The sequence below is a fragment of the Apostichopus japonicus genome, chromosome 15 (assembly GCF_037975245.1).
Source record: "Apostichopus japonicus isolate 1M-3 chromosome 15, ASM3797524v1, whole genome shotgun sequence".
NCBI lineage: Eukaryota > Metazoa > Echinodermata > Holothuroidea > Aspidochirotida > Stichopodidae > Apostichopus > Apostichopus japonicus.
This window is the reverse complement of record NC_092575.1, coordinates 22,027,690-22,044,840: the sequence shown is the minus strand read 5'-3', so window position 1 is coordinate 22,044,840 and position 17,151 is coordinate 22,027,690. Positions and strand designations below refer to the sequence as shown.

General features: G+C 36.4%; 2 protein-coding genes across 2 annotated transcripts in view; one reads left to right on the top strand and one right to left on the bottom strand.

Moving 5' to 3' along the window:
- Positions 1-11,176, bottom strand: part of LOC139981668 (uncharacterized) — a 17,586-nt gene extending 6,410 nt beyond the window's left edge. Inside the window, exons 1-5 of the mRNA XM_071994247.1 lie at positions 10,936-11,176; positions 6,303-6,632; positions 1,967-2,617; positions 1,110-1,448; positions 1-73 (exon numbers count right to left, since the gene is read on the bottom strand). The exon at positions 1-73 is cut by the window's left edge and continues 25 nt beyond it. Coding sequence (XP_071850348.1) covers positions 1-73; positions 1,110-1,448; positions 1,967-2,617; positions 6,303-6,632; positions 10,936-10,996 — 1,454 coding nt within the window. The 5' untranslated portion in view covers positions 10,997-11,176. The remainder of the gene's footprint in view (positions 74-1,109; positions 1,449-1,966; positions 2,618-6,302; positions 6,633-10,935) is intronic.
- LOC139981664 (uncharacterized) overlaps positions 9,434-17,151 on the top strand; it is a 179,814-nt gene continuing 172,096 nt past the window's right edge. Inside the window, exon 1 of the mRNA XM_071994232.1 lies at positions 9,434-10,347. Within this exon, the coding sequence (XP_071850333.1) occupies positions 10,116-10,347 (232 nt within the window). The 5' untranslated portion in view covers positions 9,434-10,115. The remainder of the gene's footprint in view (positions 10,348-17,151) is intronic.

The window sequence follows — 17,151 nt, the reverse complement described above, 5'->3', positions numbered from 1 at the left end:
ATAAGCAAGAGAACCACAGATCCAACAAAAAGAAGAGAAAGCGTGAGTGTAGCGATTCCATGATCACACGATTCTGCAACGGAAGCATTACAAACACGAATAGGCAGGTTATACTTTACGTTATATGTATATATTTAGTAAATGAAGAACTACACGTGTTACAACCTACATATATTATCATTATTTAGGGTAGTAGACTGTAGTATACTGGAAATATAATGGTTTACGTGTTGCAACAGGAATTTTGTAAAATTTGAAGGAATGGTTGCTTCTACTTGCAGAAAAAATAACGAAATGATTAACGCAAATCGATGCAGGTGGCAATCAACTTATTGCCATTAAAATACTGATGTCAAGCCTTTCAACGATTAGTCAAATTTCAAAATGAGAGGCCTTAAAGGCACAAAATCTACAATGGCCTACGACTTTTGACATGAGATTATAAGAAGGATATATCCTTTGCACTCTTAGCCTAACCCAAAAGGACATCTTTCCTCTTCTATGCCCTAGAGAATTCTCGAAATCTCGATTGAATGAACATTATGGAAAAATGTATACGCGATCCCACCAGTCCCTATGCGCGCCCCAAGGCATACCACCATAACTTCGTATGTGTAGCATAGGAAAGAACTGTATCGTTGTGGAAAAGCTCCAAAAGCACAAACATAAACTACCGAAATACTACGATCGTTATATCTACAAAGGCAGTAGGCTACTAGCCGAAACGTACATAAACTATGTTGGCCTAGGCCTAGCCTTCAGTTTTTTTTTTGTAACTTACTGATTACTGCAGACCAAGGACCTACCGTTAGGCTTAGTCTATCACTTAGTCTATCTAACACTCACGTGTGACGAACGATGAGCGAAGGATCTCTTAAATTTATGAACAAAGTTTTATAGGAAATTATTTCAGTCAGCAAAGGCACTGTGAACAACATTGATTAATCTTAGAGGTCGTAACCTAGCTTAATCACTATTTTTTTTTCGTAATCCGTCTCGACCCTTAGTTGTACTCAATAACGAAATCTTCCGTTATTTCACAAAATAAAGGTCTCGACGCTTTATTCATCAATAGCAGACAGCCTTATATTTTCTTAAGTAAGTCATACCAGAAATAAACGTTACTATTCTCGTCGCATGAAATAATGTTGAGCTAGGTCCTGAAGCAAGACAAACAATGTCTTGAGAACACTCCAAATGCTTGTTAAAGTGAAGTTCTGCTTCCAATATGACGTCAAAAAGGTTCTCTCTTCTTTCGATGCTAATTTTTTTATTTTCAACAGAAATGCCAGCTGAGTTTGCAGAAACCACTGTCAAATTCACAACTGGATAAACGCCAGTAACTCGGCATGTTATGACGTGGAATGCCGTTTCAGAAACGATGAAAGCACATTTTGATGAATTCCAAACGCATCCGTCTGCAACTACTGCGAGGGGAATTGGAAGAACTGTGTTAGGAGAAATAAAATAAGCCATGTATTATAAGTTTGAACCAGCGATCTTGACTCGAAATCAAACTGTGTTATCTGTTTAACGTATCAAGAATGATTATTTGTTTTTTTTTCTTCAAAATTATACATCGAACTGTTTCCGGCTTTCGACGCCGTTAAGCTCCAGACATTTCAAAAGATCCTGAAAATATCAGTGCACGTCGTTTGAAATAATTATCGACATGGAAACATTATTTCATGCATTATTCTGTAACTATAAAACAACAATTCTCATATTGGTGATCGATTAATTTAATTGACATTTCCTCAAACAGCAGTTATACGCTTCACGTCGTTTAGAATCAACTTCAAATAGGCCTACGCGAAAATTCCAATGACATTATCTACATGCTTGACACCTATGTTTTTTTCTTCTCTTGCTATTTATTTGCTGTCATGGATGCAAATTATATTGCTACATATTGGTTTTAAAGTGGTACTCGACAGTTCTCACATTGAACGTTTAATGAACTCACCTGAAACGATAACCTTTGTGGTCTTGGAATAATATGTTTCCCCATCAGTATATACACAGGTATATGTTCCTTCATCGTGAATCGTCACATCTGGGAAAGTCATAGTCCCATCTATGGAAAACTTGATAAATGATTTAACTCTCTGATTTTGCCGCATCTGTCCATCAGATAAATACATTAACATTTTGGAGCTAGTAATGTCGCCAACTTTCCAGAGAAGAGCCATTGCTTCCATGTCATGAACACATTTAATTTCCAACCGTGTATGTACGGCAGCAATTTTTACCATTGCTTCCATTTCATGCCAAACCATTTCAGTTGGATTACTGATATCTATGACCACGGTGCTTTCCGTACTCTTGAAACCTAACGCTGGACCACTTGCTGAACAGCTAACCGCTGTTAATGGCTTTTGTAAATGGTTAGTTATATTTAACACAGAATATGAAGAATACGTGAATCCTCCACTGGATGTACTGAATCCATCGATTTCCATTTCTTGTTGACGAGGACTGAACTCCCACGAAAGTGTTACGGCTGGTCTAACATTACTGTAACTGCAATTTATTGTATCTGCTTCTAAGGAGTTTACAAGACAGAGGCTGGTGTTAGGACAAGCACTAACACTGGGATGGAGTTGACCAGTATTAACTGTGAAAGAGAGCACGATTTTAATTGTTTTAATAGCAGGAATAGTTAGTGTCTACAAACGAGAAGTGGTCACGCGTGTGTGGGGGGGGGCAGTCTGTGTGTGAGAGGGTGGGGAAGGGGAGGGGAAAAGGAAGGAAGGGAGGGTAAGGGTGCATGGGACACTAATCTGCGAGCTTTATGTCTGTCCCTGAACCCAATTAACTGGTTTTTAACTGTGTTTAACTGGGTCTTACTGGGTTCCAACTGGACTATCCTGTGCATGAGCTAGGTTCAACTGGGTTTACACAATGTTCAACTGGGTTTGTTCAGGCCCAACTGAATTTGAACTATGTTTGAACTGATCCAGTTGGGCTTCAACTAGGTTTCACTGGTTTTTGCACTATCCCAACTGGGTTTGAATTATGTTGACTGGTGAACTTCCCCAGTTGGGGTTGAACTAGGTTTCATTGGTTTTGCACTGGCCCAACTGGGTTTGGACTATTGGCTGGTGAACTGACCCAGCTGGGGTTTAACTAGGTTTCACTGGTTTGCACAAGCCCAACCGGGTTTGAACTATGTTTACTGGTGAACTTGCTCTGTTGGGGTTGAACTAGGTTTCACACTGGCCCAACTGGGTCTGGACTATGTTGACTGCTTTTATTTTAGGCGTATTAATCGAGAATATTATAGTGTAAGTTCGTAAGCATTAACCGTATCGTAATATATTGAAAATGCTAAATTAGCCAACGTATGAGGGGTGTAAAATAAGTATTTGTCATATTTATCACAGTTATGATTAAACGATTAAACTTTTGTACCACAATGTTTAAATATATGAAAAATATACTATTAAATAAATTTGAAAAAAATTATGTTATACTTTGTTCGGCGATATTTGAACAATTGGTAGGCAAAATGCCCTCCTAGTGCAAAATGGTACGATCCGCCTAAATTTGAACTTTGACATTTGTCTTGCGTTAGCGCTAAATTTATCAATTCCGAAACCGCGGCTAAGTTCCCTCCTTTGTGATCTTGCAGTATCTTTATATTATTGACACATACTTGTAACGTTATAATTGATTGTAAACGTGCTCTTTATCATAAATATTTGAATTGAACAGAAACTTTATATATAGTGGCCTAGGACTATAGTATAGGCTAGGCCTTACACACCGGTTCCCTACTAGGTATACTACATGGTACATATACTAACGTTAGACATATCCTAACGTTATAGTTGCCTAGCTTATAGGGGCCTAACCTAGTTATACTCAAGTTAACACCTATATTTAGCCGCGTGATTTTAGGAAAGCTATCGTCAACTAGCAAACATAATGGCAATTTCATAAGGTGTCACAAACAATGGAGGCTCACAGATATTCCAAAATTTACGCAATTGCCTTGATTGTTGTTTCAAACATGAAGTGTCCTATTGGCATAATAACATACTTTGCGAAAGTCATTAGTGAAGTATACAGCATACACGTATATGCTAAAAAATGTGAGGATGCCCTACACTGAACATTATACGATCAATCTAATTTCAAGTGAGGCTTCATTTTTACAGTGTAAGATGGTCAGCTCTTACATAAAGTTTTGTTTTGTACCATAGTTTTAATTGTTTATTAGTGCACTGTACAGTGCTCACTGTACAGAGGGCTATACATTTGGACAGTATATTTGTATGTTGTCTTGTGACAGCAAAAGGGTGGTTAACACCTCTCTTTCTCTCTTCTGGGTTGCTAGGCAACTATCTTGTTCTTCCTGGAAATTAGCCCTCACAGGAAATGGGGTCTGTGTGTATACATTTTAGGAACAAATGAGTTTTGTGAGGGTATAGGGATTTAGGCAGTTGGCTATGAGTATCTGAGCAAGGCAGTTGTAAAAGAAGAGAAAGATAGTTTTAATGGCTGGATAGTTTGTTTTAAACCTTAATTTACATAGTTCAAGTTACTGTAGACCTTATTATTTTATGGAAGTTGTGATATTCAACTGACAGTCTGGGACACTATTTTATTATAAAGGATATTATTTTACAATAAGGATATTCCGGGACACCATCACTTATAAAGGACATTATTTTACTACAAAGGATATTGAAATTATTTTACTGAAAGGATACCCTGGAACACTATTTCATATAAATTAAAGGATACTATTTTGTTGGGATCGGACATTCATAATACCATTTATTGGGTTCAACTATACTGATGTCGTAGAATATCTGATGTCGTGGAAGATCTGAGGTCGTAGAATACTTGATGTCACCAGCAGGCCAACTCACCAGAACAGACTTTTAAATTAAGTGTATTTCCTTATATTTTGGGTGCGCACCTCACGACTGTAAGTTGTTTCATTTAATCCTTTGACTGGGCCCAGATCAGCTGTACATTGTTTGTAATTCATAATTAAAATTTATTTTTATCCAATCAAGTGGGGTTCTCCATTCTTATGTGTCTTGCTCTGTGTTTGGTCATCACACCAAACCCAGAGTTCTCTGATAAAGAACAAACATTCATTTTCAGTGGCTAACACCCTTGCATACCGAATAGATCTACTGTAAAAAATAAAAACTTTATAGTGTGGTGTTATATTGTGTAGATAACACCAGTTGATAATCCCAGTTCAAACTATTTAAAAATATAAGCGATAAGACATAGTTCACCCAGTTTAACCCAGTAAAACAAAGTTCACCTAGTAACACATAGTTGGACCCAGGAAAACATAGTTGAACCAGTTGGACCCAGTAAAAACATAGTTGAACCAGTTGGACCCAGTAAAACATAGTTGAACCAGTTGGACCCAGTAAAACATAGTTGAACCAGTTGGGAACCCCAGTAAAACATAGTTGAACCAGTTGGGAACCCTAGTAAAACATAGTTGAACCAGTTGGACCCAGTAAAACATAGTTGAACCAGTTGGGAACCCCAGTTCACCTATTTCAACCTAGTTCAAATTTGGGCCAACTTCCATATAGAAAATTCCAGTTGAACCCAGTTCAAAAGTTCAACTGGAATTTCCACCAGGGATATATTATGTTTCAGAATGTTTTCCTGTATATTTAGAAAGCAGTTGATTATGTAATATCTTAAATTATGCACAAACAACATGTTCTTTATAGTTACAAGGAAAGGATGTTTCAGAACTTTTTCGTCTGTGTATGAACACAAGCACTATGTAGCAATATAATATGTTGACCCATAACATAATTGTGTATAGAAAGATAAAATGTTGTTAAGTTACAGTAAAGTCGTCTTTTGTGCAGGAACACCAGATTTATATAGGGTTACCAAAATATAATAACTGTTGAACAATTATTTGGCAGAGATTACGTTCCCCTTTTCCTGTAATAGTTGCATTACTAAAATTGAAGCGACAGCGGGAGTAGCAGGAAGGGTATTAACGCTATTATAAATTTCCTAGCTAACACTTACAGTTAATCCTACGAACTCGTTTATACTTTTCTGTGTTTATTATTATTAACCTAATCGATTTATGGGAGCAGTTGTGTGGGGGTTCAATGGGAACAAGCATGAACCTGTTACAAATGTTGAGACGACCAGCCTTTTGACTAAAAGATTTGTTTGAGAGATATACTATCAATTTGCATTGGACGAGCTAACCAAGAAAAAAGCACAGAGACAGAGAATCAATCACTTTTAACTGAACTTTGAAGATCGGAGGAATGTAATAATTATATACTTACATACTGTTACAACGTTAACTTCCAAATTCTTGAAAATTGTTCCACTGTCTACCAGAGTTACCGAAAACACACGATCATGTGCGCTGGAGACGTTTGCTATCATTAGTGTTCCATTTTGGAAAACATCATAACTCCCGTTGGTGTAGCCCACTCCTGATGTTGTATATTCACCATTCTCCTGTTGTTCCCTTCGAATGATTAAATTAGCTGAATCGGCGGGTGAGTCGTACCAGTACACTCCAAGAAAGTCAACTGGAAATGTACATGACACCGTAGCACCGTGCCCGAATTGTACATACTGTATGTTTTCACAGGTCCACGATAATGGCTCTGTAAGAATAAAAATGGTCCTTACTTCCTTTGGGTTTTGACATGTAGTGTAGACTACGACAACTATACAAAATGCAAGAAAATGCTTACAACAATACACTATTATACGAAATATTTGACGTAAGTTGAGTCAATTGAGACAGAACAGTAGATTTGTGTCCATGTTAATTTAATCAAATGAGAGACATTTAAAGACCAAAGCAATATCATTTATTTTCAAAAGAATAATTGATCTATCCAGGAAAATAGATTTTGACAGATTCGACGATTATTTTACAACTGCATTAATCTATTTGTTGGATCTTTATGGCATTTTGACCAATAAAAATATTCAAATAAATAGATAGCAATCGTTCCAAGCAAGGCATTTATGTGACAATATTTTAGTTGCCCCTGCTGGCTTTACATGAACCGTTTCATTTAGTGCCAAAACATTGCTTTCGCTAATTTAATGTATTAGGTATGGCAAAGCCAAATTTTCATTCCTATTTTAAGGGCCAGAGAATTTAATGTTAATGTTTGTATTGATATGCCTTTCATTACATCATACAGGATGTACTCTCTGTTAGTTTAGTGTGGGCTGGAGGGGGGGGGGGGGTAGCACACAGTTTGACAACGTCTGTTCTTGATAGGGGCTAAAGCGATTGGCTTCTCCTTCCCTTGGAGATATTTTTACTCCGATCAGGTAGTTTAGATTCAAAATGGTCTTATCATCTTCCTTCGTTTTAACTACATTTAGGTACTCAACGATTTGTGTGCGTGTACTATAAAATGGAAGCTGTTTGGCGAAGAAGTTGTAGGAGGGGAGAAGATACATGCCTCCATGCTCATAGTGTCTATGTCGTTGTATATGTTAATAATATCAAACCGTTAGAAACACATATTAGTACATGAGAGACAATATATTCTGCTATCTCATATTTCTATGTTGATCCAAACTGAGATTTGTGTTTTGAAATACGAAAATGTAGGTCCCATGATACGACACACGGAAATTTGGCTTAAAGTTCCAATCACTCAATCAAACTTAAAATCAAGCTTAAAATAGCTATTGAGGAAAACCGTCTGAGAAGCAGATCCAATTGTTATATAAAAACAAGAGTCCTATCAAGGTTAATTAGTGTCGTAATTTTTTGGGGGTATGCGGTTCATTCCCCATCTGTTTACGCCACTCAGGTTATTCAACTTAAATGCAGCTTTAGTCAACGCGCATTCCGAGGCGCTTACATTCCATGTGACAGATAATTGATGTAGTTGTATCAAAAACAGCCATTGTATTGCTTTAGTTATAAGTATACGAATATAAAGCGACCTGTGAACAATTGTCGTCTTGTTTCGCTTTCATGCAGATAGGTATAGAACAAAAACGTTATAATATGACAGATCAGTTGTTCACTTCCTGCTGCAAGATTGCTCAAAACATAGAAGTTGAGAAAGTACATGTAGTACACATATATGGTAACCTGCAGCATGTTGTTAGGCTAGCTTCACGCCGGTGCGGCAATCATTAGACAACTGGACGCCAACGACCGTGTAACCTTACTTGTGCATAGCACGGCTGCCCGGTCTGTTACCATGGCGTCACTTTGAGATGAGCTCAGTTTCTATCTATTCTGACCTTTGTAGGCGAGTGTAGTAAATTATTACTTGCAATTAAATGCAATAATTAAATAAATGTCATAAAAAACAGAAAGCATTTCTTAATGTCAACAAATGGGTAATTTCAAAACCATGTGCAGTTGCCAACAAATTTCTATGAACCAAGCACTGTCACGAATGCATGTACCCTATACAGTACAGGTGAAATGCTAATATTGTGTTTTTGTTTAATAATTGATTGCGTTTAAACATAGAGCCATGTTCCACGCCTTGCGTGTACTCGTAGTGTAAACGCAAATTTTGATGAGTGTAGCGTTTAGCCTATTACACTCTTATTTAAAACACTAATATTCGATGAGGCATGATACAGACAATCAATTATCATATCGTTTTAATGCTCTGGCTGCAATGCTCCGCACCTAACATTAGAAGGATATATCCTTCAGGGGATGTTGGAGAACTGGCTGAAATGAGGCAAGTCATTGGCCTAGGACGAAGTTGTGTTGCGCTTACCGGTACTCACACTCACTGCTTCCACTTCAAGAAGTGAAGACGCGGTTGGGGTGACAATGTGGTCTATAGCCAGGGGACGGGCCGAGGACCCCCCAACATTTACTAAAATTATTACACCTATATAGTATACGTGTGCATTGGACAGATCGACAAGTACGCATTGAAAAATGAGCAGATGCACGTTTCGGAGCCCAAGTTGGGAAATATTGGGGGGGGGGGCTTATCATGCATTTGACCCCTCAACTGTTTCATTGGGGGGCTGAGACACCCCAAGGCCCCCCCCGGTTCCGCCGCCACTGGCACTGGCCCGACTTGCGTTGGTATGTTTTCCATTCATCAACTTTCTCCCAGCTTATACTGTGGCTAATTCCCTTTCTTTTCAGATTCCATACGTACTTTCACAGTTCTACTTCTTTTGGGTACATTCCAAGCTTGAGAGGTTTATGTGGTTGTTGAATTGCTGCTTAAAGAGACCTCCTGAAATGGAGATGCGTGACTTAAATTATGTGTCCGATGTGACTTTGGCTTTGTATATATATATATATATATATATATATATATATTGATATATATATATATATATATATATATATTGATATATACATATATATATATATATATTGATATATATATATATATATATATATATATATATATATATATATATATATATATATATATATATATAGCCGACATATATAACGCTAACCTTCCTTACCGGTTTCGAACCTCTGGACATATAGTTTTAAACAACTGTGCACGCCTTCTTTAAGAACCCTTTCAACCATAATAATTATACATTATAACGAAAGTGAGTCCTTATCAAATATTTCCAGGAATTTGTGAACATGCTCATTTTCCCAGTTGTCTCGATAAGCTTATCGCGATAAGCTTCAATAACCTATCAGTTTCATTCTCTAACTGAACTGTTGTTACTTTTTTTTCAATTTCAATTTCAAATAAATACAAGGTAACATTATATGATATTTCAAAACTACTTAAACTCAACGCCAAACTTTAAAATTTACAATTCAGTAAAAGTAAAAGTAAAAGTAAGAACGTTGAGCTTATTAACAATTTGGACTCGCCATTAATTTTTATATATCATGTTAATTCAGAACAAAGTTTTTGCACATTAGAGACAGTCATCATATATTAACTTCGTTGATTTACCTGAATTGACTTGCAACGAAAATATACAAGCAGCGCCTATCAGTTTCATTCTCCAATTGTTATTAATCTGATATATATCAACTTCAATTTCAGTTTCAATTTCAAATTAATTTCTCATATGTTTGTGCAAGAGAAATACAATATAACATTATATGACATTTCAAAACTACCTGGAAAGATTTAAGACAAAGTTCTTTGATGTCAAACATATGGAACGAACGCGTGTTAGTATGTTCTAATCATATTCCTCCCGTTTTGTTCGAAAATACAAGGAAACTTAATTACTATTGCGAGGCTAGATTGATCATAATAACTGATCTCATCTTGAAGCAAGTTCTGTTACAACCTACGCTACCAGATCAAATGGAGACTAATCATTTTCTGGCTGTTTGCATTATCGTGGTTCTAACCATAGGCTGCCAATCAACAGGTAAGTTACTTTGCCACAGTGTGAAGTCGTTACAGTATGTAGTCGATACAAAATGTACCAAATCATAACCTAACTGTCTTGTATTGAAGAAACTAGACCACAATATGAATACAGTTTATGACTGGAAGGATTCTATAAAGATACCGCTTTCAAGAAAGAAAGTGGTTGTACTTATAATAATTGGACACATACTGAAGAAACGAATTGTTACATGTGCCCGGTGAATTTGAGCTCAATCGATTTTCTTCCTACAATTGTTATCCTAAGACTTCTGCACACGTTTTCAATGTTATGAATGTTAGAAAACGCATTAGCGACATTATTTCCAATGTCTGCTTGAGATGTATAACTAGTAAGGAAAACACTTCACAAGTGTATGCCAATACTTGTTGCCTTGCTTTAATTATTAGTATCAAATCATGGTCAATCGTTAACTTTGAAAATCACAACTTAAAAATCACAATTCAGTGGAAAGTAAAACATTGAGCCATATAATATGTGGACGCTACATTTATATTTTGATGTTACTTCAGAACAAAGTTGTTTCACATAACAGACAGTCAACTAATATTAACTTAGTAAATTTACCTGAATTGACTTGCAAGGAAAAGATACAAGCAGCGCAAATGATTCCTCTGGTGAAATGCATTGTAGAAATGTTCCAATAAACATAAACAGTCGTATAACCAACTGAAAAGGTAGGTGGTTGCGTCTTTACATAGGCTTAGCATATGTAACCCTGGACAATAACGAACGTACCATGTTGATAAAAATACAGCCATCCACTGGCAAAAATATAGTTTAAATTCAATGAGGTGTAACTCAATATGACTAAGTTAACAAAACAACTTTACATTACCTACCGTTTCCACACCAGTGACTTCAAAAGGCTCACCACTCCCTTATTCTTTTGTATTTTGTATGCCATTTACCACAACTCGCACGCTAGCTCCCACGCACCAATGCACTGATTTTGATATTCCAGGTAAAAGATAAAATTTCCTTGAAACAAACATCATGTGCTTTCAGGAGAGGTGTTTGACTTAACGCCTTTTGTTAAATTATCACGTAAACTTGTTATGGAGAGATCCGTGTACCTCATATTACAAATTCGAACGGCTGTGCACGGTGAATGTATATGCCTTTCAGGTAATGTTCCAAGCTGATGCTCTCCTAGAGTAAAAATTAAAAAATAGTTAGATCTGTCCCATAAAGTGCCAAGGTTGTTTATTTATGAAGACACCCCCCCCCCAACCCCTATCCCATTTCAACCAGACACAAGTAAAACGCAATTTAGATTCAACTTGCATGGAGTATACTAGAGGTTATGTTTTGTGGGGAAGTTACAATGGTGATTAAATATAAAAGGTTATGTGCAATGTGCAGGGAAGCGCATACCTTCCTCTTTACAGACCAGCTTGAAAACAGCCAATGCAGAAATTTTGCCTGAAGAAATTCAGGCATTTTAATTTGCAGCAATCATTGTCAATTTACACACTGGCAAATAACTGGCAATAATATCCATAAATACAGAAAACAGCTTGTTGTAACACTTCAAGTAAACTTCAAGTTAACTTTGAAAATAATAACATGCCCTTACAACTTTTATTAAGCTATCAGCTGTAGCAAGAGTGCTTCCATGAATTCATTGCAGTGTAGTTTATGCCTTCAGTAAGGTAATTTGAAAAAGAAATCTTTGGTTTACTTTTCCCAAGAATCTTATTCTAAATTGTCATCAATCTATCAAAGCATACTGGAAACTTGCATGGAAAAGAAATAAATAGATTTACGCCCTTATTGGAACTTTTGTCAACAGGGCAGTTTAGTAAAATATTAGAGAGCTAACTTAATTTCACACACAGTTTGAAAAACAGCTAATAGTCCTCCAAACAAAGAATGCATGGACTAGGGAACTATTCCTTGTTCCTAAGTTGCAAATGTTGGCACCAAGTCAAAAGCGACATTTGGACTTTCCAGTAGTACAAATTACCTCTCTTCATTTGAATCATAATTTGATGTTGAAGCCTTGAATTATTGAAAATAGTGGATACAACTGAGAAAAGGGCTAGTTGGAAGGCTGTGTTAAGGAACCAATAAATTTATCACTATATATTTGAATATATTTTTGAAATGCATTATGCAAATGGTCCAATACACATACAGTATAAAGCGTATTCAAGAATGAAATGTGGTAATAGCTCTAATGTAATGAAAATCACCTTGATGCTTACAGTCCGTTTACAAGTAGTGCTATGTATGAAGTCGTATAACCAACTGACAAGGAGGCATGCGTCTTTACAAATGTTAAGCACTGGTAACTCTGGACAATTGAACGTACCATGTTGATAACAATAGAACAACACAACATCAAGACTGGCAAAAAACAAACTATATAATGCTTTTAGTGTTAGTGCAATGCGGTGTAACTGAACTGAATATGACTAAGTTAACAGAAAAATTAACTTTACATATCATACTGTTTTTACACCATGCTTCACAAGGCTCTACACTCTTTAGAATAGACAGTGCGTGCGTACTGGTCGATTTCAGTTTTTAGAAGCACATGGGATGCTTGCGTTTATTTTGACTCTCATTCCGTTCATTACACACTCCAATATAGTTTGCCTTGAAACAAACATCAAGTGATTTCAGGAGAGGTGTTTGACTTAACGCGTTTTGGTAAATTATCACGAAAACTTGTTGGGGAGAGATTCGTGTACCTCATATGACATGAACGTACGGATTTGCACGATGAATGTATATGTTTTTCAGGTAACGTTCCAAACTGCTGCTCTCCTAGAGTAAAAATGAAAATAAAGTTAGGTACTATGTTAGCCAATGTAGATGTTCGGATACAATCTGTCCCTACAGTTGTTCATTGATGGGGACACACCCCCTCCCATCCCGCTTCAACCAGACTCAACAGACTTTTCAGTGCATGTGTTCAATGTCATGGGATGGAATATAGATGTACCGCTTCATATTAATCAAATATGAATATATTTTTTCAAGGTTTGTATGATAAAATTGAATAAACCTCCCCAAAGGACAAGCTGGTCCAGGACCTGTCTGTAAAGAGGAAGGTATGTGCTTCCCTGCACATTGCACAAAACCTTTTATGATGAGTCACCATTGTAACTTCCCCAGAAAACAATACCTCTAATATGCTCCATGCAAGTGGAATGTAAATTGCGTTTGTGTATCACCTTGGAGCTTTTTGTACTTAAGCAAGGGAAATCAGTTGTTTCCACGACTAAAATACATACTCCTACTAACTGGTTGACAGCACTTACATTTACCTGCAAACAAATCTTTAACGCTTTTGCCTTGGTAACGAACCTACCGTACTTTTTCTTAAATTTATGGGAAATTACGATACTTTATTAATCTCCTTGACACAACTAAAAGGCGGAGAAAGAAAGTGTGATGGCGGTAAGACAAACTGAGCTGTCTTTCGCCTCATTGCAATGATCTCTGCTTTATTGCTGCTGTTTTTGTTGAAAATACATTGAGCTGAACTGATTAAAGTCTCAATACGTGTTTGCCAAATTTAAAATTCGACCATTCCAGCTTACTGAACTAAAAGTTCAGTAAAAATGACGCCGTTTTATGCAACTTTCATATCAGTATTAAGAGTTATGTGTCATTAAGAAGTTTGAGCTGAATAAAATTCGCCAGATTTATTAACTAGTCAGTAGATTCTACAAACTCCAATCAAAATTTGCAAGCCCCGCCTAACCGATCATGCGCCAATCAAATCCCTCTTTTTTGTTTACGACCGTTAGGCCTAGACTAACTTTTACTTTCGTGGCTAGCCTGAATTAAGTCCTGCTCTTGTATCTTTCTCTCAGTGTTACCGATGTAGCTTGCAAAATTGTGACATTTCCTTCCATCGCAATGAATAAACAGGTGTTTTCAGATGTTCCTCCGTGGAATTGTAAAAAGTGGATGATACGTGTGTAGGACTTCGTTAATATCTTCATCGGGCCGCATGTGAAGACTAATTTGTTACATTTGTTTATTGAACATGCATATATGGGCGTTCGCAGTGATTTTACGGTAAATCGTTCGAGTCATAAGAGCAAAATAAAATAAATGTCTTTCTTAGATTGCGACAACATTTCTCTAATAAACCCATCTGGTCAGAGTGCATTTATAATAAGAAACATTGAATCTACTTCGTAAGTTTGTTTTTCGAAATTCTTCAGCAAACACCTATTGAGACTTTAACATACATCACTGATTGCTGATTAATATATATAATGTTGGAACAACCAATGCGGATTTCTTCATCTGCTTGCAGAAGCACGAGAGGTTAAACCCGAAAAAGTCGAGAAACACATCTGGGATAAGGCAGAACTAGGTTGCGATGCCACCGACATTAATAGTGCTCTATGGCAGAAGCATGATGATCATTCAGCTGGTGTGCTATTTACAGGCCTACGGTCGGTCAGGAGCCGTGATCTGGATAACATAGTAATCTCATCAAACAACTATTCCATCATAATATATCCTGTAAGAATTGTTGACGAAGGCGTGTACAGTTGTTCAGAACTCGGGAATGTCCTAGCAGTTTACAACTTTACAGTGAAAGGTACCGAAACTTTACCATTGCTGTGCCCACATCCATTGAGTCAAATGCTTCGTAAATGATCAATATATATATATATATATATATATATATATATATATATATATATATATATATATATATATATATATATATGCTAACCGAGTTGGTTAGCATCATGTTTGATCTCTAGAGTAAGGCAAAATATGTCACCAAAACAGAACTAGTATTGTTCGATACAGGTGGCAAACGCCTACAGTGGAATTACGACCTTCCTTACCGGTTTCGAACCTCTGGACATACAATCAGCGTCTTTGACCTAGTTGGTTAGGGTGTCCGCGTACAAAGCGGGGGGCCCGGATTCGAATCCCGGTGGAGGCTGGAAGTTTTTTCACTGTTCTTTATTTTCTAACTCATTACGATTATCAATTATATATATATATATATATATATATATATATATATATATATATATATATATATATATATATATACTATGGACTACTCGACCCTTACATCTTCAGTAAACCATGTAATCCCTCCGTCCTAAGCCCTTGTTTTTGAGAAGATGTTATTAACAATGGTGTTTCTGGTACTTTAGTTGTATTCATTTGCACTAACAGTCTTTCTGAGGAAGGTCCCAGAGGGAACCGAAATTTACATATAATAAATATGTAGAAGTTTTTTCCCTGTTCTAAATTTTCATGTAACCGTTCAAGAACTTTCAGAATTTACGAACGTTCCAGAGAATGAGTTCATGGCCGGTACATACAACTTCAACAAAAAACAACTGAAAAATTTATTATTGTTCGTCCATCTGTCGACTTCGCTAATATCACATGCATTGGGAACGGACATGAGAGTCTTGAATATTCAGTAACAGTCTCCCTTACTATCGATGGTAAGTACATGTCGTTGAAAAAACATCATTCAGTTTCAGCCTTTAAGTTTAAGTTAAGTCAACTTTGTTTTTACTAAAATAAACCAAGGCATGTTTGAGAAGCGAAATTTATCATATAATACCAGTAGTGGAGTATCACCAAAATCACAATGACATTGCAACTGTACGCTCTGTTCTGCAAAAGAAACGTAAATCGAATAAAAGATGTATATATAACTAATGACGGAGAAACAAATATTGGCATTTTGATTGTACACACAGAATCACGTGGTTTGCTAGCTATTGCAACGTTCTTGGCGGGTTTCCTCACTCTGATGACAATTATTCCTCTCAGCGTAATTTACTACTTCAGGCTTTGGCGAAATAGAGGTGAGAAATCCTAGCTCTTTTGATTCAGAAATTATGCAGACAGTAAATAGAAGGGTCGACGAGGGTTCCTCTGCTTTCTTTATTTTAGAAAGTTTTTTAATGTAATATATAGAGGAGTAACGCTTACAACGGCCAGTTGATGTCTATAATTTTACTTTATCTATCCATAAGCTTAGGAACAGGGAACGGAAGAACCCCTCCTCCACTGTTCAATGTGGAGGCAGGAGTATGTTTCTATTTACTTTCCGGTGTTTGTTCTAGTTGATATTAGTGTGTTACTTTCTGGCATATTACAAACAACGATCACTCCTTTACATATTCTACACATCTCGTTGTACTTATCATTGTATGCATAAGACTACAAAATACAAAGCTCTGTACCTCTGTCTTCTTTCACAGCAACAGATCATTCAAAACATCTGTAAGTTAGTTTCTTCTCATTTCTTGTTCTGTACTCGTTTTGCAAACGTTTAAACGCGATATTTGGCTGCACATTGATGAAGTTAACAATTCTTCTACATAAAACTGATTGTTATTGATTTGATTTTGTTAAATTATCAGGCAAAGTGAATCATGTGTCTATGCTTTGCCTAGGAAGAAGAAACATTTTCAGCTAGAGAAGGTAACTAACGATTCACTCAGTTATAATTGTCAAGTACTCCCAACTTTTTGTTCTGAGACACGTATTCTTTCCTCAAAGAACATAACGTTGATTTCAATATAAAAGTGTTTCGTTGAGTTCTTCATTACTTTGTGTTAGTTTACCGAAAATTTACTTTTAAATTCAGTATATTTTTAAACTGGATTGAGAATAAACATAACTTTCTTTGCGTGTTTTCTTTTACAAAACGTGACTATACTTTCCTTACAAGGAAAGTATCACCAACTAATTTGAACAATTATCAAGCATTTTAGGCAAAATAATGAAAATGGCTTTATTTTACAGTTGCACCGCTAGATAACT